This window comes from Coregonus clupeaformis, chromosome 26 (genome assembly GCF_020615455.1).
Source record: "Coregonus clupeaformis isolate EN_2021a chromosome 26, ASM2061545v1, whole genome shotgun sequence".
In the NCBI taxonomy this organism is placed as follows: Eukaryota; Metazoa; Chordata; class Actinopteri; order Salmoniformes; family Salmonidae; genus Coregonus; species Coregonus clupeaformis.
Genome location: NC_059217.1, coordinates 24,348,965 through 24,376,058, shown reverse-complemented (window position 1 = coordinate 24,376,058; position 27,094 = coordinate 24,348,965). Strand labels below are relative to the sequence as shown.

Sequence of the window (27,094 nt, the reverse complement as noted above, 5' to 3'; positions counted from 1 at the left end):
TTCAACCACTCCACAAATTTCTTGTTAACAAACTATAGTTTTGGCAAGTCGGTTAGGACATCTACTTTGTGCATGACACAAGTAATTTTTCCAACAATTGTTTACAGACAGATTATTTCACTTATAATTCACTGTATCACAATCCCAGTTGGTCAGAAGTTTACATGCACTAAGTTGACTGTGCCTTTAAACAGCATGGAAAATTCCAGAAAATTAAGTCATGGCTTTAGAAGCTTCTGATAGGCTAATTGACATAATTTGAGTCAATTGGAGGTGTACCTGTAGATGTATTTCAAGGCCTACCTTCAAACTCAGTGCCTCTTTGCTTGACATCATGGGAAAATCAAAAGAAATCAGCCAAGACCTCAGAAAAAAATGTGTAGACCTCCACAAGTCTGGTCCATCTTTGGGAGCAATTTCCAAACGCCTGAAGGTACCACGTTCATCTGTACAAACAATAGTACGCAAGTATAAACACCATGGGACCACGCAGCCGTCATACCACTCAGGAAGGAGATGCGTTCTGTCTCCTAGAGATGAACGTACTTTGGTGCGAAAAGTGCAAATCAACCCCAGAACAACAACAAAGGACCTTGTGAAGATGCTGCAGGAGGGACTGGTGCACTTCACAAAATAGATGGCATCATGAGGAAGGAAAATTATGTGGATATATTGAAGCAACATCTCAAGACATCAGTCAGGAAGTTAAAGCTTGGTCGCAAATGGGTCTTCCAAATGGACAATGACCCCAAGCATACTTCCAAAGTTGTGGCAAAATGGCTTAAGAACAACAAAGTAAAGGTATTGGAGTGGCCATCACAAAGCCCTGACCTCAATCCTATAGAAAATGTGTGGGCAGAACTGAAAAAAACGTGTACGAACAAGGAGGCCTACAAAGCTGACTCAGTTACACCAGCTCTGTCAGGAGGAATGGGCCAAAATTCATCCAACTTATTGTGGGAAGCTTGAAGAAGGCTACTCAAAATGTTTGACCCAAGTTAAACGATTTAAAAGCAATGCTACCAAATACTAATTGAGTGTATGTAAACTTCTGACCCACTGGGAATGTGATGAAAGAAATAAAAGCTGAAATAAATCATTCTCTCTACTATTATTCTGACATTTCACATTCTTAAAATAAAATGGTGATCCTAATTGACCTAAAACAGGGAATGTTTACAAGGATTAAATGTCAGGAATTGTGAAAAACTGAGTTTAAATGTATTTGGCTAAGGTGTATGTAAACCTCTGACTTCAACTGTAACTAGAGAGGCTATGTCATAAACCCTCAAAGTTTCAAAATGGGGTGAAATGGCAGCCATATTGGTCAGGAAGAAATCCAAACCAGTGTAATTGGAATAAATGGCAGTAGAGACATAATCCTGATTTTACTTATGCAGAAAAATCTATATTACTTTAAACTGTGTTCTTACTTTAAACAGTTCACAAAGTTATTTAACTACATTTAAATGTCAAACACCATTATTCTATTTGTGTGCCCTTCACCACTCTTGGCTAGTACATGGTCTTGAATAACTAATTTCTTATACCCAATTAACTTAAAAGGAGTCAAGGCAATCTGAGTCCAGAAACGTCTTACTTGGTTACACAATTTCATTGCAGTATTAATTCATAAAATGATTCAGTGACAGTGAAAATAACTCTTCAATATGGATCAAGCAATAGACGTCAAAATAAACCAATCAGTATGGCATCATGATCAAGCAATAGACGTCAAAACTACATTGAAACAACTTTGTTGCATTTACAACTTGTCTAACAAGCCATATCATCAACTGATTTCAGCCAGTGTATGGCTGTGGATTGACTGCATTGTTTGAATGGAATGTTGGCATATTGGCAGTCAATTTGAGAAAATAATGGAATCATGACTCTAAAACTGTCTGGCTAGCTAGATAACAAACAGTGCAGATACATTCTTAAAATGCATTATTTTACACAATATCTTATCACAGCACTGGTCAGCACTCCCTGACCAAAATGGCTGACATTTAAACCATTACAAGAAGGTTAATGTCCTTTATAGTATTTTAATTCATAATTATATGGAATAAACAACCAACTAAAAAACCAAAAACATTGCAGTGGCATGACTTAACAAAATAAACATTTAAAATATTGTCAAACTTGAATAAACAGACACTGATACAAATATTCTCAGAAAACTTTTGACCAGACTCTAACACTTCTTCAAAAATAGCATGGTCACATAATGGTTGCTCTCACACCAATGGATTAGTACACCCAGAGATATGAGGAGGTGATTAAGGTGCGGAGGTAAGGAGTTTTTGTATGGGGGGCAATGAGAGTGTCGAATTTAGTCAAGATAAACATGAATTGCTATTTTGATACGTGAGGCATTTTTATTTATTATTATTATTATTATTATTTTTGATCTAATAGAAGTCATGCTTAGGTTGTTGAGAGTGTACTGATATAAGTTTGATGCACTTGACATCCCAGCAACTTTGAGAAAAAACACTATATATCGGAGTTGTCCCTGTCGAGACAGTCTATGCATATCCCCTTATCCCCCTCACGCTGCGTTGCCGTGGCAACACTCAGCCAGAGACGTGCACTGTGCGGGTGTATTGTGCAAAAATGGAAAGGAAGATGGAGGAGAACATGAGAGACGTCGACACTGGTGTGTAAATACAGTAGTGCTAGCTAGATACCTCTATAGTACCTATATGAGAGTGCATAGCAGGTTGCTGCACATTTAGTTAGTGCATGAGTATGGACTGCTGCATTACTCACCTAGACCGACGCATCATCGTTTGTGAACATCAACATATAGCTAGCTTGTTAGCTAGCTAACCTGTTACTGTACCTAGCTAGCTAACGTTCCTAGTTTAGCTACCTGAGCTAAATAATACTAGTTAGTATCATCAATATTAAAATGTTCAGCAAATTGAACTGTTTGCCGTGAACATTCTGCCTGGACATGTTAGCTACTTGCCATTCAGTTTTTGCTGTTTTGCTATGAATTTAGCTAACAGCTATTGTTAGCTAGCTAGCTCTGGTCCAGGGCGTCTTGTCCAGGGCGTCGTTCTGCTGTACTCAGCGAACGACGTCCAGGACCAGAGTTAGCAAATACCTGATGTCTGTTGTAGCAACTGGCAGTGGCAAGAAATAGTGGCTACCTATGTCGATTCGCTCTGTATCTAGCTATGGTAATAGCATGGTCGTGGGTACACATAATTGTACGGCTTTTAATTAGTCTACAATTACAAGACTTGAGTTCATAGAGTTAAATCCTAATCCACATCATGTGTAACATCCATGGCATGGCATGGTATTAGCTACCTAGGCTGTACTGTAATTAAATGCAACACTAGCAGTGCCACTTGATTTATAAAGTGAGATTATTATTAATGCATTAGTCCCCTGTATCTCAGTTGGTAGAGCATGGCGCTTGCAACGCCAGGGTTGTGGGTTCGTTTCCCACGGGGGGCCAGTATGAACATGTATGCACTCACTAACTGTAAGTCGCTCTGGATAAGAGCGTCTGCTAAATGACTAAAATGTAAATGTAATAAATGTAATTAGCTGCTGTTAATGGACAGTATGTGTCACGGTTAACTAAGCCAGAACCCAGAAGCAGACCAGGACACGGTACGTGAGACAAAGGTGAGTGTTTATTTATAGAGTCCGAGTGAAGCTGAATAATCCAGGGAACAGAGCGGGTGGCGTGGATGGGTTGTTGAGGGTGCAGGGGTTGGTCCGGTACTGGCTCGGCAGCCGCCGACCATCAGGCAGAGGTGGGGTGAAGGTTCCGGGTGAGAGACTGCAGACAGAACAAAACGGAGGTGAGTACACAGCAAATCAACAAGGTGCAAAACAACAAAACTAACGCTAGAACTCAAGGGCTGATACGCTGACAAACATACTGTTCATGGCTAACGATCCGGCAGGAACTGGATGTTGGGCCAGAGCCTAAGAAGGGTGATGATCAGGACCAGGTGTGCAGATTGCTGATGGGATGCAGGTGCGGAAAACCAGAGCGCTCCCCGGAGCGTTCCCGAACCCTCGGGAAACTGGAGAATACGAGCAGGAACACTAGTCACCAGACAGGACCCGACTCAGACAGCCGGGATCGTCACAGTACCCCCCTCCGACAGACGCCACCGGGCGGACTTCCCGGAGCGCCAGGATGGAGGCGGTAGAAGTCACTGATGAGGTCTGCGTCTAGGACCTGTCGCCGCGGAATCCAACTCCTCTCTTCAGGGCCATACCCCTCCCAGTCCACGAGATACTGGAAACCCCGGCCCCGCCGTCTGGAATCCATGATGCGACGCACCGTGTAGGCAGGACCACCTCCGATCATCCGAGGAGGAGGAGGAGGAGGCGGAGGAGGCAACAGAGGACTGAGGAAGACAGGCTTGAGGCAGGAGACATGAAAGGTGGGATGGACTCTGAGCGTCCTCGGTAGTTTGAGTCGAACTGCCACTGGATTGATCACCTTCTCCACCACAAACGGACCAATGAACTTCGGCAACAACTTCCTAGACTCAGTCCGTAACGGAAGATCCCGTGTGGCCAACCAAACCCTATCTCCGATGGTATAGGTGGGAGCGGGAATCCGGCGACGATTCGCCTGGAGCTGATACCGGTCCGAAACTCTAAGAGTGCCTTTCTGGCCCGATGCCAGGTCCGGTGGCAACGCCGAATATGGGCCTGCACAGAAGGCACTGAGAGCTCCTTCTCCTGAGAAGGAAACAGGGGGGTTGATAGCCATACAGGCACTGGAAGGGAGACATCCCAGTGGCAGATGTAGGAAGAGTATTGTGGGCATACTCAACCCAAGGCAACTGAGAGGCCCAGGAGGTGGGGTTGGAAGAGACCAGACAGCGTAGCGTTGATTCCATCTTCTGGTTGGCTCTCTCCGCCTGACCATTGGATTGGGGGTGAAAACCAGATGTGAGACTGACCGTAGCTCCAATGGCCAAACAGAAGGACTTCCAGACAGCAGAGGTAAACTGAGGGCCACGGTCGGAAACGATATCACTGGGCAAACCGTGGACCCTGAAAACCTCCCTAACCAGGATCTCGGACGTCTCCGAGGCAGAGGGAAGCTTGGCAATTGGCACAAAGTGGGCGAACTTGCTGAATCTGTCCACGATAGTCAGAACGACCGTGTTCCCCTCAGAAGCGGGCAACCCCGTGACGAAGTCCAGGGCCAGATGCGACCATGGTCGCCGGGGAATAGGAAGGGGGTGAAGTAGTCCAGAGCTGGGCCGATTGGTACTCTTATTCTGCGCACACACTGGACAGGCAGCAACAAAACCCCGAGTATCCTCGGCCATGGCAGGCCACCAAAAAGCGTCTGCGAAGAAACGCCATAGTCCGAGCCACGCCAGGGTGACAAGCCATCTTGCTGGCGTGGGACCATTTGAGGACAGCAGGACGAACCGACTCAGGCACAAACAACCGACCGGGTGGACCGTTACCGGGACCGGGCTGAGTCCGAAGGGCCGCCAGCACCTCCTCCTCAATCTTCCACATAACTGCTCCCACGACGCAGTTCCGGGGGAGGATTGTCTCGGTCTTGGACCCACTCTCCTCCGTCTTGGAGAACATCCGGGACAAGGCGTCCGCCTTGCCGTTCTTAGATCCAGGTCGGAACGTCAGGGCAAACTTGAATCGTCCGAAAAACAACGCCCACCTGGCCTGACGGGAGTTGAGACGTTTAGCCGATTGCACGTAAGCAAGATTCTTGTGGTCCGTCCAGACCATAAAGCGGTTGCTCCGCCCCTCCAACCAGTGGCGCCACTCCTCCAAGGCAAGTTTCACCGCGAGAAGCTCCCGGTTACCCACATCGTAATTCCTCTCCGCAGGCGAAAGGCGACGAGTAGTAGGCGCAGGGATGGAGTTTACTGTCCGTGGAGCATCGCTGCGACAGGATGGCGCCAACTCCCACATCAGACGCGTCCACTTCAACGACGAACTGACGGGCCGTGTCCGGTTGAGAGAGAATCGGTGCGTTGGTGAATCGCCTCTTCAAATCCAGAAACGCTCGATCCGCCTCCGGATTCCACTTGAAGGTCCTGATGCTGGAAGTCAAGGCAGTTAACGGAGCGGCCACACGGCTGTAATCCCGGATGAATCTGCGGTAGAAATTCGCAAACCCCAAAAATCTCTGGAGCTGCAATCTCGTACCGGGCTGGGCCCATTCCAGAACCGCTCTAACCTTCTCCTGGTCCATCCTAATCTCTCCCCTGGAGATGATGTACCCGAGAAAGGATGTCGTGTGGGCGTGAAACTCGCACTTCTCGGCCTTCACAAACAGGCGATTCTCCAACAATCGCTGCAGAACCTGCCGGACATGCTGGACGTGGTCGGAAGGTTCCTTCGAGAAGATCAGAATGTCATCCAGGTAAACAAACACAAAGAGACCGATCATATCTCTCAGGACGTCGTTCACCATACTCTGGAATACCGCTGGAGCATTGGTCAGTCCAAACGGCATCACCTGATACTCGAAGTGACCCATCGGTGTATTGAAACCCGTCAACCACTCGTCCCCCTCTCTTGATCCGGACCAGGTGATACGCATTGCGTAGGTCTAGCTTGGTGAACACCGTAGCACCCTGTAAGGAGTCGAAGGCAGAACTCATCAAGGGCAGGGGATACTTGTTCTTGACCGTGATGTCATTCAACCCCCCGATAATCAATACACGGTCGAAGAGAGCCATCCTTCTTACCCACAAAGAAGAATCCTGCCCCCAGGGGTGATGACGAGGGACGAACGAGACCAGCAGCTAGGGACTCCTTGATGTAGGTCTCCAACGCCTCACGTTCAGGTCGGGAGATACTGTATAACCTTCCCTTGGGGTAGACAGCTCCAGGGACCAGGTTGATGGCACAATCATATGGTCGGTGGGGAGGGAGTGACAGAGCCTTCTGCTTACTGAAAACTTCCCCAAATCGTGATATGTCTCGGGAACCAGGGACAAATCTGGGGGTTTAGCCTCAATCACCTGACTGGGAACCGAATGGGGGCAGGCAGTCTTGAGACAGTTAGCATGACAATCAAGGCTCCAACTCGTTACCTTGCCCGTCACCCAATCGAACGTGGGATTGTGTTCCTTCAGCCAGGGGTATCCAAGGACCAGAGGAACATGGGAAGACGGCAGAATGAAGAATGAAATCATCTCAGAATGATTCCCCGACAACCGCATCTTAACCGGTTCAGTCCTCATCGTGATACGTGCCAGACTACTGCCGTTCAGAGTGGTAGCTTCAATGGCTTCCCGGCAATTGCTCCTTGGAAAGCCCCAGCTGTTCCACCAACTCGGCATCTAGAAAGCTTCCATCGGCACCTGAATCGATAAAAGCGTTAATCGCTAAGCTCTGATTCCTGTTCATAAGGGTAGCCGGAAAACGGGGTCTGACAGAGGTATTGAGAGGTCGAAACTGGCTCGCTAAAAGTCCTCCCAACTTTAGCGAGCCGCGCAGTTTGACGACCCGACTGGATCCTGAGAAGCTGATCGGTTGGACGGGACCCATTGCTTCTCCCTCCTTCGCTCTCGGACTCGATTATCCACCCGAATAGACAAAGCTACCAAGCTGTCCAGGTCACTAGGCTCCGGATAGGAGATCAACTCATCCTTGAGCTGCTCCGACAGACCCTGGTAAAAGGCCGCTTGCAGAGACTCCTCGTTCCACCCACTCTCCACAGCCAACGTCTTGAACTCGATCACGAAGTCGGCCACGCTGCAGTTCCTTGGCGAAGCGAAAACAGGCGCCTAGCTGCGTCCCTCCCTCGGACGGAATGGTCGAAGAGCTTCCTCATCTCGGCCGTGAACCCCTGGTATGAAGCCATGCAGGGATCCTGTCGTTCCCAAACGGCTGAAGCCCACTCCAGCGCTCGACCACGCAGCAACTCAATCACAAAGGCTATCCTAGCCTTGTCTGTGGCATAAGAGTAGGGCTGTAGATCGAACACTAGTCCACACTGCATAAGGAAGGAACGGCATCTTCCCAGCTCTCCCTCATACTTATCCGGCGTCGGAACCTTGGGCTCACGGATGGACACAGCTTCAGAAGCGGCAGGCGAGATGGGTGAAACCGGTAGTGGATCCTCCACCGGACACTTGCGTTGGTTCTGGACCTCCGTCAGACCGGTAGAAAGGTTCCGAACTGACAACGCGATCTCCTGTAGTACCGTGCTATGATGGCCCAACATCTTCTCCTGCTGGGTAATAGCATGGCGAACAGAGTCCAGGTCCGCTGGGTTCATTACTGGCCGGATCGTTCTGTCACGGTTAACTAAGCCAGAACCCAGAAGCAGACCAGGACACGGTACGTGAGACAAAGGTGAGTGTTTATTTATAGAGTCCGAGTGAAGCTGAATAATCCAGGGAACAGAGCGGGTGGCGTGGATGGGTTGTTGAGGGTGCAGGGGTTGGTCGGTACTGGCTCGGCAGCCGCCGACCATCAGGCAGAGGTGGGGTGAAGGTTCCGGGTGAGAGACTGCAGACAGAACAAAACGGAGGTGAGTACACAGCAAATCAACAAGGTGCAAAACAACAAAACTAACGCTAGAACTCAAGGGCTGATACGCTGACAAACATACTGTTCATGGCTAACGATCCGGCAGGAACTGGATGTTGGGCCAGAGCCTAAGAAGGGTGATGATCAGGACCAGGTGTGCAGATTGCTGATGGGATGCAGGTGCGGAAAACCAGAGCGCTCCCCGGAGCGTTCCCGAACCCTCGGGAAACTGGAGAATACGAGCAGGAACACTAGTCACCAGACAGGACCCGACTCAGACAGCCGGGATCGTCACAGTATGTTCACTTCAAATAGCATAGGCTATTTAACCACCTGCTTTAGCACCTGTCAACAAAGCAGGGCCAAGCACTTGTTATACCTGACTATAGGCCTAGCTGTTTGTGGTTGTGAGGTTTAAACTAGTAACAATCCATTTGTTTACAATAGTGAAATGTCTGAAATCACCAAAATAAATAATTTATCACACCTTTTTGTTGTTTTGAGGTTTTTATTTTGTTCTAATACAAGTAGATATATTTCTGCAAGGATACTTCAGTTAAGGCTTTGCCAACAGTATGCCTTATTTACTATGCATAAGGCAGGCATGGACCAATGGTCACTTTTCAAACCTCGGCTAGCCACATTCGATGCATGAAGAAACCTTGTCATATGTACTTCTGATTCAATTTGTTTTTGTGGAATCAAGGCACAAAGTGTCATATTTAGATATCTAGCCTTAATATTATATTTAGCCCCTTGTGATATCCTAAAACTGATTGGGTGTTTAATAGATATTAGTTCAGATTAAGTGGTTTGACAAGTGATATGTGGTTGTCCTAGGCAGTGAAGCTGGAAGAGAGGAAGCCTTAGTGGGCAATGTGAACAAGCTGATGGTGACTCCACCAGGATACACAGGAGTTTCACGGAAAAGCCACCTTATCTTTGATGCTTGCTTTGAGAGTGGTAAGTACAAACTGTACTGTCTAATGTCAGAATTTACTACTGCAACATTTGATACATTTGTACTTAATATTTGTAAATATATCCACAGACTAGGCTTACTCTTATTAGGCTAATTTGGAATTGTATTTTACCTAGCTTAATTAGTTATAGGCTATGTAAATCTACTTTGGATCACAAAAAAAATCCAGTGTTATCAAGCTATTATACAACGGGTGGGTCTAATCCTGAATGCTCATTGGTTAAAAGCGCATTCCAGCCGGTGTCTATTCCACAAGTTACCACCGGCTAAATCCATTATGACATTATAGTCGGTCCCTCAATTTAAAAAAGGCAGTATTTGGCAAAGAGATGGTGGGACTTAGGCTTATAGTAAATAATGTATTTAATGTAGGCTATGCCTGCTCATACAAGGCAAGTTGACAGGTCGTTCATCACCAGATACCATATTTCTGGGTCCTGTACTACATTTTCAGCCACAATTTTTCTTGTTTACTAATATACAAGAAGACCCATTTAAACACAAAAAGGTTGTTTTGTAGTGCGATCCTCTCTGTCTGATCCTCCTTTACAGTCCTCTGTAGCTCAATTGGTAGAGCATGGCGCTTGTAACGCCAGGGCAGTGGGTTCGATCCCCGGGACCACCCATACGTAAAAATGTATGCACACATGACTGTAAGTCGCTTTGGATAAAAGCGTCTGCTAAATGGAATATTATATTATTATTATATTATATACTTTAGTTACACATTTTTTTTTTTCTTAGATATGTTTCTGTGATTTGAATTGCATCATATCAAAGCAGTAAAATTATATTAAATATTGCCTTTATGTTCTCAATTATTAATAAAAGCAGAATATTCTATACATCAACTATGCCTAAATCATCTCTTTGATTGTGGCTTTTAATGGTTAATCATCTATAGAAAAGGGTAACACATTTTTTTTTTACCTTGTCCATCGTCCTGGTTGAAGACTATTAAACAAGTTAATATGTTCCAGAATGCTTTGTAAATGGCCTTTGTTTAGCACTTTTCAACCAAATGAATGGCACTGCAATGAAAATAAAGTGCTTTCCCCTGTGACAAGGTCAAGTGGGCAGCAAAGAGAGTGGCTCTGGGCTGGAGTGACAGTGAATCAGTGGGCCTGTGGAACATTCACAATATCATTCTCTGCTGGGAGATTAGGTTCAGGGTCTTCAACAGATGATACACAGCTTTCATATTCTTGACAGGCAACCAATTTTTGGCTGTGCAGAGATGAGAAGTTTAACTTGTGTTTCTATGCTGTTTAGCTCAGTTGTCAGAGGATAGACTTTATAAGTTTATTACATTTTAAAAAGTTATTTGGATATAGTTTGAAACTTCTGAGAAGATTCTCTGTTTTTCTCCCAGACGTCATACTGAGCAAAACAAGCCATTAGAGGTTTATAAGACACTATTTTTTAAAGGTAAGCTTAAACTACCGAACGGAACTGTCAATCAAATTAAATTCAGATGATAGGGGTATTACTACAATATAATATATATTATTGTCCGTCACACCATGGCACCACATAACAGGTGAGAGGTTTGACAGTTAAGAGATAAACAAAGAGCTTCTAAGGATCACGGGAGCCATGAGGATTTAAGGATATGTCTTAAAGTGAGTGTTACGCTAGATCCAGAGTTATGAATGAGGATAAAAACAGCTATGCGTGTGGGCTGTCAAGGGGTGTGAGTAGAGGTTAGACTAGATACAAATATGGTTTAGGAGGTTGATATGAATAAATAATCAGGAGCCTTTTAATTTTATTTTTACATTTCCCTATTTTCCCAGATGACATGCTCGGAGGACCTCAGACATTGATTAATGGGCGTTAAGCTCCCAGACGGAGATCAGCTAACATATATGACATTATCCCGATGACTCTAGGTCTGAAAATTCTCCTGAATGATTTATGGAATTGATATTAATCTCTTTCCAGTAAATGCATTACCAAAGTTGGAAACAGAGAGGGATTGATGTTACTGCGCTAATGTCATATTAATGTCCTGTTGCTGTTTCAGCGAAGCAACACTGTAGCTAGGCTAAATGTTTTTAAATGTTTGTAAGCCAACAGGACTGAATGAGTAATTTTTCGCATCAGTGGTCATACTGTATGTTGTCTACAGCGTATCTGTCAATCTGTTTTTTTAGGGCTTAGCCCTCACTCGCTTTAAATAATTGGGGTTTGCTTTGTTGGTGGAATTGAGAAACAAGGAGAACTATTCATAATACATCAATTTCGTATCGCATACCTTGACTAGCAACACACATTCAACATCAATGTGTTTACGTTGAAGAAGAATGCCTTTCATATTACCAAGGTGTAAGCTTATTTCAAACATGTCTGTTTGTTTGTTTGTCATACTTACTAAGAGGATTCAAGATCTACTGTTAATGTAGTGCTTAAATTGACCCTTTAGGCTGTGTTTACACAGGCAGTCTAATTCTGATCTTTTGACCGTAATTGGTGTTTTGACCAATCAGATCTTTTGCCAATAATTGGGCAAAAGATTAGAATTAGGCTGCCTGTGAAAATGCAGCCTTAGAGGACATCCATATCTAGACAGTATCACATGGTAAAATAATTAGCATCCATATTCCATGCAGTCACAGTGATATCTGTGAATGTCTCACATTTCCAATTCATGCATATGTTAGGCCTATATGATACGACACTGACAGGAAGGAAATTAGAGTACCCTCATAGAGGCTACTGAATGGATCACATGCAAATGCCCTCAAATCTATATTGTAACGGCCTTTCATGCCAGTAAAAGTCATTTTTACTCTCCTCAAACTAATGTATTGCCTGAAACATGGGAATTCAAGCAGACATCTTTTTTTGAATTTATGCAGAGATATCACTCAGCGAGGTTCATGCTGCCAATATTGCAGCTTTTTTTGTAGGACAGCTGTCAGCATGTTGCATACATTTTAGAAACTAGAGATTTTATTAGATTTCTTTAGTATCCCTGGTAATAAATTCTAATGGTTTATTAAAACAGACTATGGCAATGTAAGCTGTTTACTAAAGGTATAAAACACCTAATTTACATTTAGATGAGAGATTCAGTTTCTTGTCAACCAAATGCAGATTAGGTCAGTGGTATATATTTTCATAGGCATTGCGGCCCACAGGTCTCTGAGTCACACTAAAATGCTTCAGCAGTCCTCCATTTGCTTTTTAAGATAATACAAGAGCATTACCTCCATTATGCAGACTTTGATAGTACAGAAACATAATGACTATTTCCTCTAGGAGTCATTAAAACCATATTGATGGTCCTGTTGATATAGAGGTATGAGAAACAATATGCACATTTCCATAGACTCCTATATGCTAATTGAGTTTTAATAGTTATAATTATCTCTTTAGTGCCTCAATTTCATTTTTGTTATGGATGTTTATTAATCAATGGGTTTTTATTTAGAGAAAGTAACATATTTGTATATATAATTACTTGGACCTTTATCATTAGTTATACGATGTTTACATGGAGAAATGAAATGTTTATATCTCTTTGACAGTTCTTTTCTATCAATGTCAGACAGAAATATGGCATTGTTTTAATGTGAAAGCATGATTAGTGCTCAAAACATAATTCTTTACATTGGGAATATTAATCACCAATCAGAAATCACATGTGCTCACAGATCCATTAGTGTTACGAAGAAACAGAAATAATCTAACAGTCAAATTAGATATATATATATTCTATACAGTAAATTATTTCCCAGAATACAACATGTGCATCCATCTGTGCACATTCAGGATTTAGCTAAAACATACTGTAGCATATATTTTTGGGAAATTATTTTCTGTATATCAACTAATTGCCAATATCTTTGTCAAAGTAGCAGTTCAGCAAACTTTGTATTTTGGTAAACAGACAGTTATTTCCCCTTGTTTAGTGCACTGGTTTGTTGTAGACCTATTGTAAGTCACTGCTGTTTTTATTAAGTATTATTCCTCTTTCTGGGGTTACAGCTTTGATATTGTCATGTGAGTTGAGGGAATTAGTAATAAGTCAGGTTAAGAAAAAGACAGAGGCAGGGATGTTATGATGGTATGCCAGAGTATAGGGTGAAAGTTTGTCACCGGTCTGGAAGAAAAGGTGATTTATCAGGGCTAAACAGATGCTCTGTTCATAGACCTGGATGTGCCAGTGAGTGTTTTTTTATTTGCTATGCAGATAACTTGAGTCCACCACTGTATCCTCTGCTGTAGGAAGCCATTTCCCTTCACACTTCATCAACTGTCTTACCTGCATGCGTCTGCGTTTGCCACTCGCTTTCACCATTTTTGTGGAATATCAGGCTGATGCACCCCATCGCATTTGGGCTCTGGGCAAATCCTGTGCACACCTATCAGACAAGGCAGATGGGCAGACTTACTTGCTAGTGTTGTTTTTCCTGCTGAGATAACACTGAATGTAGGAAGGGGGGACAGGGGTTTCCTTCCAAAATATTTAAAGTTCTGTACCGTAGTGTTTATTCAAATTTGGTATTTTGTGTTTCTAACCATTTGTGATGGAAATGTTTTATCCAAACTTGGAAAGTGAATCTAATTCATGCAACATTTAAATGGCTATAATGTAACAGATAAAATATTTATTATTGTGTACTGCTGACTGCTAAATTACATCAAAGAATGACAAAATAAGACCAAATGATTGTGTACAAATAGTTTTTTTAATGGAAGTTCTGTTCTTTATGATACCGATACCTCTGAAAGGCCTACTAAATCTGTTGAAGTAGTCTAAGAGGAGTAAGTAGCATAATACAGTGGCTTGCAAAAGTATTCACCCCCCTTGGCATTTTTCCTATTTTGTTGCCTTACAACCTGTAATTAAAATTGATTTTGGGGGGGTTTGTATCATTTGATTTACATAACATGCCTACCACTTTGAAGATGCAAAATATTTTTTATTGTGAAACAAACAAGAAATAAGACACAAAAACTGAAAACTTGAGCGTGCATAACTATTCACCCCCCCCAAAGTCAATACTTTGTAGAGCCAACTTTTGCAGCAATTACAACTGCAATTATCTTGGGGTATGTCTCTATAAGCTTGGCACATCTAGCAACTGGGATTTTTGCCCATTCTTCAAGGCAAAACTGCTCCAGCTCCTTCAAGTTGGATGGGTTCCGCTGGTGTACAGCAACCTTTAAGTCATACCACAAATGTTTCCCCTTAAACCACTCGAGTGTTGCTTTAGCAGTATGCTTAGGGTCATTGTCCTGCTGGAAGGTGAACCTCCGTCCCAGTCTCAAATCTCTGGAAGACTGAAACAGGTTTCCCGCAAGATTTTCCCTGTATTTAGCGCCATCCATCATTCCTTCAATTCTGACCAGTTTCCCAGTCCCTGCCGAGGAAGAACATCCCCACAGCATGATGCTGCCACCACCATGCTGCACTGTGGGGATGGTGTTCTCGGGGTGATGAGAGGTGTTGGGTTCGCGGCAGACATACAGTGGGGAAAAAAAGTATTTAGTCAGCCACCAATTGTGCAAGTTCTCCCACTTAAAAAGATGAGAGAGGCCTGTAATTTTCATCATAGGTACACGTCAACTATGACAGATAAAATGAGGGGAAAAAATCCAGAAAATCACATTGTAGGATTTTTAATGAATTAATTTGCTAATTATGGTGGGAAAATAAGTATTTGGTCAATAACAAAAGTTTCTCAATACTTTGTTATATACCCTTTGTTGGCAATGACACAGGTCAAAAGTTTTCTGTAAGTCTTCACAAGGTTTTCACACACTGTTGCTGGTATTTTGGCCCATTCCTCCATGCAGATCTCCTCTAGAGCAGTGATGTTTTGGGGCTGTCGCTGGGCAACACGGACTTTCAACTCCCTCCAAAGATTTTCTATGGGGTTGAGATCTGGAGACTGGCTAGGCCACTCCAGGACCTTGAAATGCTTCTTACGAAGCCACTCCTTCGTTGCCCGGGAGTGGCCCGGGAGTGGTGTTTGGGATCATTGTCATGCTGAAAGACCCAGCCACATTTCATCTTCAATGCCCTTGCTGATGGAAGGAGGTTTTCACTCAAAATCTCATGATACATGGCCCCATTTATTCTTTCCTTTACACGGATCAGTCGTCCAGGTCCCTTTGCAGAAAAACAGCCCCAAAGCATGATGTTTCCACCCCCATGCTTCACAGTAGGTATGGTGTTCTTTGGATGCAACTCAGCATTCTTTGTCCTCCAAACACGACGAGTTGAGTTTTTACCAAAAAGTTATATTTTGGTTTCATCTGACCATATGACATTCTCCCAATCCTCTTCTGGATCATCCAAATGCACTCTAGCAAACTTCAGACGGGCCTGGACATGTACAGGCTTAAGCAGGGGTTACACGTCTGCTGGCACTGCAGGATTTGAGTCCCTGGCGGCGTAGTGTGTTACTGATGGTAGGCTTTGTTACTTTGGTCCCAGCTTTCTGCAGGTCATTCACTAGGTCCCCCCGTGTGGTTCTGGGATTTTTGCCTCACCGTTCTTGTGATCATTTTGACCCCACGGGGTGAGATCTTGCATAGAGCCCCAGATCAAGGAGATTATCAGTGGTCTTGTATGTCTTCCATTTCCTAATAATTGCTCCCACAGTTGATTTCTTCAAACCAAGCTGCTTATCTATTGCAGATTCAGTCTTCCCAGCCTGGTGCAGGTCTACAATTTTGTTTCTGGTGTCCTTTGACAGCTCTTTGGTCTTGGCCATAGTGGAGTTTGGAGTGTGACTGTTTGAAGTTGTGGACAGGTGTCTTTTATACTGATAACAAGTTCAAACAGGTGCCATTAATACAGGTAACGAGTGGAGGACAGAGGAGCCTCTTAAAGAAGAAGTTACAGGTCTGTGAGAGCCAGAAATCTTGCTTGTTTGTAGGTGACCAAATACTTATTTTCCACCATAATTTGCAAATAAATTCATTAAAAATCCTACAATGTGATTTTCTGGAAAAAAATTCTCAATTTGTCTGTCATAGTTGACTTGTACCTATGATTAAAATTACAGGCCTCTCTCATCTTTTAAAGTGGGAAAACTTGCACAATTGGTGGCTGACTAAATACTTTTTTCCCCCACAGTAGCTTTTTCCTTGATGGCCAGAAAGCTCAATTTTAGTCTCATCTGACCAGAGTACCTTCTTCCATATGTTTGGGGAGTCTCCCACATGCCTTTTGGTGAACACCAAACGTGTTTGCTTATTTTTTTCTTTAAGCAATGGCTTTTTATCTGGCCACTCTGTGGAGTGTACGGCTTAAAGTGGTCCTATGGACAGATACTCCAATCTCCGCTGTGGAGCTTTGCAGCTCCTTCAGGGTTATCTTTGATCTCTTTGTTGCCTCTCTGATTAATGCCCTCCTTGCCTGGTCTGTGAGTTTTGGTGGGCGGCCCTCTCTTGGCAGGTTTGTTGTGGTGCCATATTCTTTCAATTTTTTAATAATGGATTTAATGGTGCGCCGTGGGATGTTCAATGTTTCAGATATTTTTTTATAACTGTTATGATGAGTTTCTCGGGTATCAAGTAATTAAGAATGTAATTATATACTTAGACACTTTTGATGGGGAGTTCATATAAGATATTTAATATGGTACCATGGTTCGTATAACAGAATAAGGACATAGCCCTGCCTCTACCATCTCCGAACTCCAGAACAAAGAGCCACTCTCTCTATATATACACTCTGTTACACGTTTCTTCACGAACATCTGGTACCCATCAGTGGGCATTACCTTCTTTGATGTTATTATCCTTTACCCCAAGTCAGTATATCCTGTCCATCAATTATTCTAAGATCAACATCAGTCATCTCCTTTGACATAAGGAATGCAGACTGTGGCACCAAGTCACTTATCTACCAACTCTCCCCTGGGTCACACAACACTATGAAATGACATCATTACAATAACCCAACCCTGATCTGTACTTCTCCACAACTTTGTCCCTGACCTGTTTGGAGAGCTCCTTGGTCTTCATGGTGCCGCTTACTTGCTAGTGCCCCTTGCTTAGTGGTGTTGCAGACTCTGGGGTCTTTCAGAACAGGTGTATATATACTGAGAACATGTGACACTTAGATTGCACACAGTTGGACTTTATTTAACTAATTATGTGACTGAAGGTAATTGGTTGCACCAGATCATATTTAGGGGCTTCATAGCAAAGGGTGTGAATACATATGCACGCACCACTTTTCCGTTATTTATTTTGTAATTTTTTTTAAACAAGTAATTTTTTTTATTTCACTTCACCAATTTGGACTATTTTGTGTATGTCCATTACATGAAATCCAAATAAAAATCAATTTAAATTACAGGTTGTAATGCAACAAATTAGGAAAAACGCAGAGGGGGATGAATACTTTTCCAAGGCACTGTATAACTCAGGACAATTCAAACTTTTTGTTCACAAATATTTTCTTAAGAATAACAAGAGTTGAAATATATATTTATATAGACCAAAGAATCAGCTATCACACCATGTAAAGGAACAACCTCTTATTAATTTTTTTTCTCCATATAATGCACCTAACTGGTGATTGTTTTTATATTTATTGTCCAACAAGTGTTGAAAGGCCTTGATTGTTTTATTCTGACATTAAATTATTAAAATATGTAATATACATTTTTGTTTTATTTTATACCACTGTAAAATGCTCCATGGCTAATTTCGTCAGCATTTTGGTATGTTTTTCTAGATTCAGAACATAAAACAAGATTTATAAATAAAACATGATCATTTATGTCTAGCACAGCAAATACTTCAATAGTTTAAACATATATTGCAGAACAATGATTAACATATATTTTCAGAATATTTACAAAAGCATTATCTTAAGGGGGTTAGCAACTAGCGACGGAATTGACAAGCCACTGACGGAGTTGAAAACAGATACTCAAAACAGACATATTTCTGTCTCTAAAAATAAGTTCTATACCAACATTAGTAAAATATGGAAAATGATGTATTTAAATTTCCCCAACAAAAACATAACCATTCTCTCAGATCTTTCAGCACTCTGACAGAGTTGACGTTAGACAAAAATCTGACAGAGTTTGTTTTACCGAGTTGACAAATTGCATATTTTCCTTCTTTATTCAAGTGTTATACTACGAAGCAATTTTGTTTTTCCTCAGTTAAAATGAACATATTTGAACCAAAATTTATATTCTGTCTTTACAAGGGAGATGGAGTTGACAGGTTATGATTGTGACCATGGTAATATCAATAATGTTTGTTTGAATCTCTGTTGCACTACATGTAATCAGGAGATGAAGAAGGGGTTCCCATGTTATACTGCCCTGCAAAGGCAAAACGTAGTAACTATGTTTTAATGCAAAATCTGACTTCAAAGTATTTTTCTGTCTAGACAGACAGCAATTTCTGATACTCCATGATATATTATGATCCACTGGCTTGTTCTTGTGTCAGGAAACTAAATACCACATTAATCACATTAACTCAATGAGCTGTATAAGGCCATAAGCAAACAGGAAAACGCTCATCCAGAGGCAGCGCTCCTAGTGGCCGGGGACTTTAATGCAGGGAAACTGAAATCCGTTCTACCTAATTTCTACTAGCATGTTAAATGTGAACCAGAGGAAAAAAAACTCTAGACCACCTTTACTCCACACACAGAGACGCGTACAGAGCTCTCCCTTGCCCTCCATTTGGCAAATCTGACCATAATTCTATCCTCCTGATTCCTGCTTATGAGCACAAACTAAAGCAGGAAGCACCAGTGACTTGGTTAATGAGGAAGTAGTCAGATAACGCAGATGCTAAGCTACAGGACTGTTTTGCTAGCACAGACTGGAATATGTTCTGAGATTCTTCCGATGGCATTGAGGAGTACACTACATCAGTCACTGGCTTCATCAATAAGTGCATTGATGACGTCCTCTCCACAGTGACCGGACGTACATACCCCAACCAGAAGCCATGGATTACAGGCAACATCTGTACTGAGCTAAAGGGTAGAGCTGCCGCTTTCAAGGAGCAGGACTCTAACCCGTACGCTTATAAGAAATCCCGCTATGCCCTCCGACGAACCATCCAACAGGCAAATAGTCAAAACAGGACTAAGATTGAATCGTACTACACCGGCTCCGACACTCGTCGGATGTGGCAGAGTTTGCAAACTATTACAGACCACAAAGGGAAGCACAGCCGCGAGCCTACCGGATGAGCTAAATCACTTCTATACTCGCTTCGTGGCAAGCAACACTGAAGTATGCATGAGTGCATCAGCTGTTCCGGATGACTATGTGATCACGCTCTCCGTAGCCGATGTGAGTAAGACTTTTAAGCAGGTCAACATTCACAAGGCTGCAGGACCAGACGGATTACCAGAATGTGTACTCCGAGCATGACCAACTGGCAAGTGTCTTCACTGACATTTTCAACATGTCCCTGACTGAGTCTGTAATACCAACATGTTTCAAGCAGACCACCATAGTCTCTGTGCCCAAGAACAGTAAGGTAACCTGCCTAAATGACTACCGACCCGTAGCACTGATGTCTGTAGCCATGAAGTGCTTTGAAAGGCTGGTCATGGCTCACATCAACACCATTATCCCAGAAACCCTAGACCCACTCCAATTTGCATACCGCCCCAACAGATCCACAGATGATGCAATCTCTATTGCACTCCACACTGCCCTTTCCCACCTGGACAAGAGGAACACCTACGTGAGAATGCTATTCTTTGACTACAGCTCAGCGTTTAACACCATACTGCCATCAAAGCTCATCACTAAGCTAAGGACACTGGGACTAAACACCTCCCTCTGCAACTGGATCCTGGACGTCCTGACGGGCCGCCCCAGGTGGTAAGGGTAGGTAACAACACATCTGGCCCTCCTGTAGCTCAGTTGGTAGAGCATGACTCTTGCAACGCCAGGGTTGTGGGTTCGATTCCCACGGGGGGCCAGTATGAGAAATGTATGCACTCACTAACTGTAAGTCGCTCTGGATAAGAGCATCTGCTAAATTTCTAAAATGTAAAATGTAAATCTGCCACGCTGATCCTCAACACGGGGGCCCCTCAGGGGTGCGTGCTCAGTCCCCTCCTGTACTCCCTGTTCACCCATGACTGCATGGCCAGGCACGACTCCAATACCATCATTAAGTTTGCCGACGACACAACAGAGGTAGGCCTGATCACCGACAACGATGAGACAGTCTATAGGGAGGGGGTCAGAGACCTGGCCGTGTGGTGCCAGGATAACAACCTCTCCCTCAACGTGATCAAGACAAAGGAGATGATTGTGGACTACAGGAGAAAAAAGAGGACTGCGCATGCCCCCATTCTCATCGACGGGGCTGTAGTGGAACAGGTTGAGAGCTTCAAGTTCCTTGGTGTCTACATCACCAACAAACTATCATGGTCCAAACACACCAAGACAGTCGTGAAGAGGGCACGACAAAGCCTATTCCCCCTCAGGAGATTGAAAAGATTTGGCCTGGGTCCTCAGATCCTCAAAAAGTTATACAGCTGCACCATCGAGGGCATCCTGACTGGTTGCATCACCGCCTGGTATGGCAACTGCTCGGCCTCTGACCGCAAGGCGCTACAGAGGGTAGTGCGTACGGCCCAGTACATCATTGGGGCCAAGCTTCCTGCCATCCAGGACCTCTATACTGTTATTTTATTTTACTGCTGCTCTTTAATTATTTTCTATTTGTATTTTTTACTTATCTATTTTTTACTTAACACTGCATTGCTGGTTAAGGGCTTGTAAGTAAGCATTTCACTGTAAGGTCTACACCAGTTGTATTCGGCGCATGTGGCAAATAACATTTGATTTGATTTGAGATAATATACCTGGCCATTACAACAGATCAAAGATTGTTGACCAAATTCGTACTTACTCCGTTTTGCCTTTGTAGGGCAGTATAGTTGACCCTGCTCATTTTTTATTAAAGTGGAAGTTTACCTAAAATCAAATATTTCTCAAGAGATTCCGTACATAGAAACTAGTTACAGTGAGGGAAAAAAGTATTTGATCCCCTGCTAATTTTGTATGTTTGCCCACTGACAAAGAAATGATCAGTCTATAATTTTAATGGTAGGTTTATTTGAACAGTGAGAGACAGAATAACAACAACAAAATCCAGAAAAACTTATGTCAAAAATGTTATAAATTGATTTGCATTTTAATGAGGGAAATAAGTATTTGACCCCCTCTCAATCAGAAAGATTTCTGGCTCCCAGGGGTCTTTTATACAGGTAACGACCTGAGATTAGGAGCACACTCTTAAAGGGAGTGCTCCTAATCTCAGTTTCTTACCTGTATAAAATACACCTGTCCACAGAAGCAATCAATTAATCAGATTCCAAACTCTCCACCATGGCCAAGACCAAATCAATCAATCAATCAATTTTATTTTATATAGCCCTTCTTACATCAGCTAATATCTCGAAGTGCTGTACAGAAACCCAGCCTAAAACCCCAAACAGCTAGTAATGCAGGTGTAGAAGCACGGTGGCTAGGAAAAACTCCCTAGAAAGGCAAAACCTAGGAAGAAACCTAGAGAGGAACCAGGCTATGAGGGGTGGCCAGTCCTCTTCTGGCTGTGCCGGGTGGAGATTATAACAGAACCATGCCAAGATGTTCAAAAATGTTCATAAGTGACAAGCATGGTCAAATAATAATCAGGAATAAATCTCAGTTGGCTTTTCATAGCCGATCATTAGAGTTTAAAACAGCAGGTCTGGGACAGGTAGGGGTTCCATAACCGCAGGCAGAACAGTTTAAACTGGAATAGCAGCAAGGCCAGGCGGACTGGGGACAGCAAGGAGTCACCACGGCCGGTAGTCCCGACGTATGGTCCTAGGGCTCAGGTCTCTCAGTTGGCTTTTCATAGCCGATCATTTAGAGTTGAAAACAGCAGGTCTGGGACAGGTAGGGGTTTCGTAGCCGCAGGCAGAACAGTTGAAACTGGAATAGCAGCAAGGCCAGGCGGACTGGGGACAGCAAGGTGTCATCATGCCCGGTAGTCCTGACGTATGGTCCTAGGGCTCAGGTTCTCAGAGAGAAAGAGAGAACGAGAGAATTAGAGAGAGCATACTTAAATTCACACAGGACACTGGATAAGACAGGAGAAGTACTCCAGGTATAACCAACTAACCCCAGCCCCCCGACACATAAACTACTGCAGCATAAATACTGGAGGCTGAGACAGGAGCGGTCCGGAAGACACTGTGGCCCCATCCGAAGAAACCCCGGACAGGGCCAAACAGGAAGGATATAACCCCACCCACTCCGCCAAAGCACAGCCCCCGCACCACTAGAGGGATATCCCCAACCACCAACTTACAATCCTGAGACAAGGCCGAGTATAGCCCACAGAGGTCTCCACCACAGCACAAACCAAAGAGCTCTCCAAGGATGTCAGAGACAATATTGTAGACCTACACAAGGCTGGAATGTGTAGGTCTACAATTTGTGGAGGGAGCTGAAGGTTCGAGTTGCCAAACGTCAGCCGCGAAACCTTAATGACTTGGAGAAGATCTGCAAAGAGGAGTGGGAAAAAATCCCTCCTGAGATGTGTGCAAACCTGGTGGCCAACTACAAGAAACGTCTGACCACTGTGATTGCCAGCAAGGGTTTTGCCACCAAGTACTAAGTCATGTTTTGTCAAATACTTATTTCCCTCATTAAAATGCAAATCAATTTATAACATTTTTGACATGCGTTTTTCTGGATTTTTTTGTTGTTATTCTGTCTCTCACTGTTCAAATAAACCTACCATTAAAATTATAAACTGATCATTTCTTTGTCAGTGGGTAAACTTACAAAATCAGCAGGGGATCAAATACTTTTTCCCCTCACTGTAGGTGTAGTTTGCCTTCTCCCCCTCTCTCCCTGCTGTCTAGAACTGGAAAGCTGCAAAATTGGGTCATGTGACTCGTGACATATCTTTATGCACTACTAGCGCTGCTCTGTTGTCAGCCAAAGAGCGATTGAGAAATCTTTGTATTATTGAAAGCGTACGGTCGAATTAGCTATTCTTATCACAAGTACTATCCGTTTCGAGTCAGGAAATATGTACTTTTTCACCTAAAACTATGGCGATTATTTTATATCATTATTTTATGTGTCTGACTGCAACAACAGAGGAAATAGGTGACAACTGCGCATGTGCGCTCTCGTGGGGGAATCCCTTTACATAAAAACTGCACGTAATGTCCTTATTCACAATCATAGATGCACATTTTTTGGGGTGGGAAGCAAAGAAGGTAGCCTAGCATTACAGATGAGTTATACAAAGTTAACTTCAACCTACAGGGAGGTGGGGGTTACGAATACACAATATACCAGTCTACATGCAACCAAATAGACCTACCCCAGGTGGTTCCTGGGGCCATGTATTTCACGCAAGGCTATACAGTTGTTAAAAGCATGAAATGTTGTCATGCAAATAAACCATGGCTAGCCAACACATCCGACATTTGAGATTATGATTATGAAGAAAAGCAAGTAGACCCGATCCTAAGTAATTAAAATGCAGCAACACCTTTCATTTTTATTCTAAGATGGCACAATTACTGTATATTACAATGTAAGGTGACACAATTACTGTCTATTATCTCCTGAACATACAGTGCCTTCGGAAAGTATTCAGACCCCTTGACTTTTTCCACATTTTGTTATGTTACAGCCTTATTCTAAAATTGATGAGGAAATGTTTTATTTAATCCATCTACAAACAATACTCCATAAAGCGAAAAACAGGTTTTTAGAAATGTTTGCAAATGTATTAAAAATAAAAAACAGAAATACCTTATTTACATAAGTATTCATACCCTTTGCAATGAGAATCGAAATTGAGCTCAGGTGCATCCTGTTTCCATTGATCATCCTTGAAATGTTTCTAAAACTTGATTGGAGGCCACCTGTCTATATAAGGTCCCACAGTTGACAGTGCATGTCAGAGCAAAAATCAAGCCATGAGGTTGAAGGAATTGTTCATAGAGCTCCAAGACAGGATTGTGTCAAGGCACAGATCTGGAGAAGGGTACCAAAACATTTATGCAGTATTGAAGGTCCCCAAGAACACAGTGGCTCCATCATTCTTAAATTGAAGAAGTTTGGAACCACCAAGACTCTTCCTAGAGCTGGCCGCCCGGCAAAACTGAGCAATCGGGGAAGAAGTGCCTTGGTCAGGGAGGTGCCAAGAACCCAATGGTCACACTGACAGAGCTCCAGAGTTCCTCTGTGGAGATGGGAGAACCTTCCAGAAGGACAATCATCTCTGCAGCACTCCACCAATCAGGCCTTTATGGTAGAGTGTCCAGACGGAAGCCACTCCTCAGTAAAAGGCACATGACAGCCCGCTTGGCATTTGCCAGAAGGCACATAATGACTCTCAGACCATGAGAAACAAGATTCTCTGCTCTGATGAAACCAAGATTGAACTCTTTGGCCTGAATGCCAAGCGTCACGTCTGGAGGAAACCTGGAACAATCCATAGGGGACGCATGGTGGTGGCAGGGACTGGGAGCAGCAGGGACTGGGAGACTAGTCAGGATCGAGACAAAGATGAACGGAGCAAAGCACAGAGAGATCCTTGATGAAAACCTGCTCCAGAGCGCTCAGGACCTCAGACTGGGGCGAACGTTCACCTTCCAACAGGACAACGACCCTAAGCACACAGCCAAGACAACACAGGAGTGGCTTCGGGACAAGTCTCTAAATGTCCTTGAGTGGCCCAGCCAGAGCCTGGGCTTGAACCTGATCGAACATCTCTGAAGAGACCTCAATATAGCTGTGCAGCAACGCTCCCCAGCCAACCTGACAGAGCTTGAGAGGATCTGCAGAGAAGAATGGGAGAAACTCCCCAAATACAGGTGTGCCAAGCTTGTAGTGTCATACCCAAGAAGACTTGAGGCTGTAATCGCTGCCAAAGGTGTGTCAACGAAGTACTGAGTAAAGGGTCTGAATACTTATGTAAATCTATATTTCAGTTTTTGATTTTTAATACATTTGCAAACATTTCTAAAAACCTGTTTTTGCTTTGTCATTATGGGGTATTGTGTGTAGATTGATGAGGGGAAATTTTAGAATAAGGCTGTAACATAACAAAATGTGGAAAAGGTAAAGGGGTCTGAATACTTTCCGAATGCACTGTATGCTAACCGGTAGAGCGCCTAGTCTACCACACAATAAGATCAACTCGAATTGCAATGATTAGACAACATACCTCTGCAAGATTGCATTGACACTTTCTCTTCTTAAAAGTGCCTCTGTATTTTGGCACGGCACCAGATCCAGTCCATGGGAATACAGAAGTGCTTACAAAAAAAAAATGTAAATGTAAAAAATGTAGTTTTGGAAGATTGGCTGTAGGAGGGTTTACATCGTATTTCCTATTTTTTTATCGCTACTAGACATTTTCTGCATCTTTCAACAGGAAAATGTTGTGCCTTCTTCCCTAGATTTCCTATATAAAGTGCAGCCAGGGACCAATCACCAGCTTGCTCTTGCTGCCATCTCTTTGGATTTCCACTTTTCAGAACTTTAGGCTACCTGTGATAAGTCTTTCAACTTTTGTGCCAAAACTGTAACTTGACTACTCAGGAACATTCACTGTCTTCTTGGTAAGCAACTCCAGTGTAGATTTGGCCTTTTAAGTTAATTTGCTGCTGAAAGGTGAATTCATCTCCCAGTGTCTGGTGGAAAGCAGACTGAACCAGGTTTTCCTCTAGGATTTTGCCTGTGCTTAGCCCCATTCCATTTATTTTTTATCCTGAAAAACTCCCCAGTCCTTAACGATTACAAGCATACCCACAACATGGTTCATCCGCCAATAGTCGTGAAAATATGGAGAGTGGTACTTAGTAATGTGTTGTATTGGATTTACTCCAAACATAACACTTTGTATTCAGGACAAAAAGTGAATTGCTTTGCCACGGTATTACTTTAGTGCCTTGTTGCAAACAGGATGCATGTTTTGGAATATTTTTTTATTCTGTACAAGCTTCCTTCTTTTCACTCTGTCAATCAGGTTAGTATTGTGGAGTAACTATAATGTTGTTGATCCATCCTCCTATCACAGCCATTACACTCTGTAACTGTTTTACAGTTGGCCTCATGGTAAAATCCCTGAGCGGTTTCCTTCCTCTCCGGCAACTGAGTTAGGAAGGACGCCTGCATCTGTATAGTGTCTGGGTGTATTGATACACCATCCAAAGTGTAATGAATAACTTCACCATGCTCAAAGGGATTTTCAATGTTTGCTTTATTTTTTTATTTTTTACCCCTCTATCAATAGGTGGCCTTCTTTGCGAGGCATTGGAAACCTCCCTGGTCTTTGTGGTTAAATCTGTTTTTGAAATGTACTGCTTGACTGGGAGACCTTACAGATAATTGTATGTGTGGGGTACAGAGATGAGGTAGTCATTAAAAAATCACGTTAAACATTATTATTGCATACAGAGCGAGTCCATGCAAATTATTATTTGACTTGTTAAGCAAATATTTACTCCTGAACTTATTTAGGCTTGCCATAACAAAGGGGTTGAATACTTGTTGACTGAAGACATAACCAGCTTTACATTTTTTATGAATTTGTAAACAT

General features: G+C 43.1%; 1 protein-coding gene across 1 annotated transcript in view; it reads left to right on the top strand.

The window, feature by feature from the left end:
* The first annotated feature begins 2,587 nt into the window (after nt 1–2,587).
* LOC121540249 (cytosolic carboxypeptidase 6-like) overlaps nt 2,588–27,094 on the top strand; it is a 499,145-nt gene continuing 474,638 nt past the window's right edge. The window contains exons 1-2 of the mRNA XM_041848977.1: nt 2,588–2,665; nt 9,358–9,480. Coding sequence (XP_041704911.1) covers nt 2,623–2,665; nt 9,358–9,480 — 166 coding nt within the window. The 5' untranslated portion in view covers nt 2,588–2,622. The remainder of the gene's footprint in view (nt 2,666–9,357; nt 9,481–27,094) is intronic.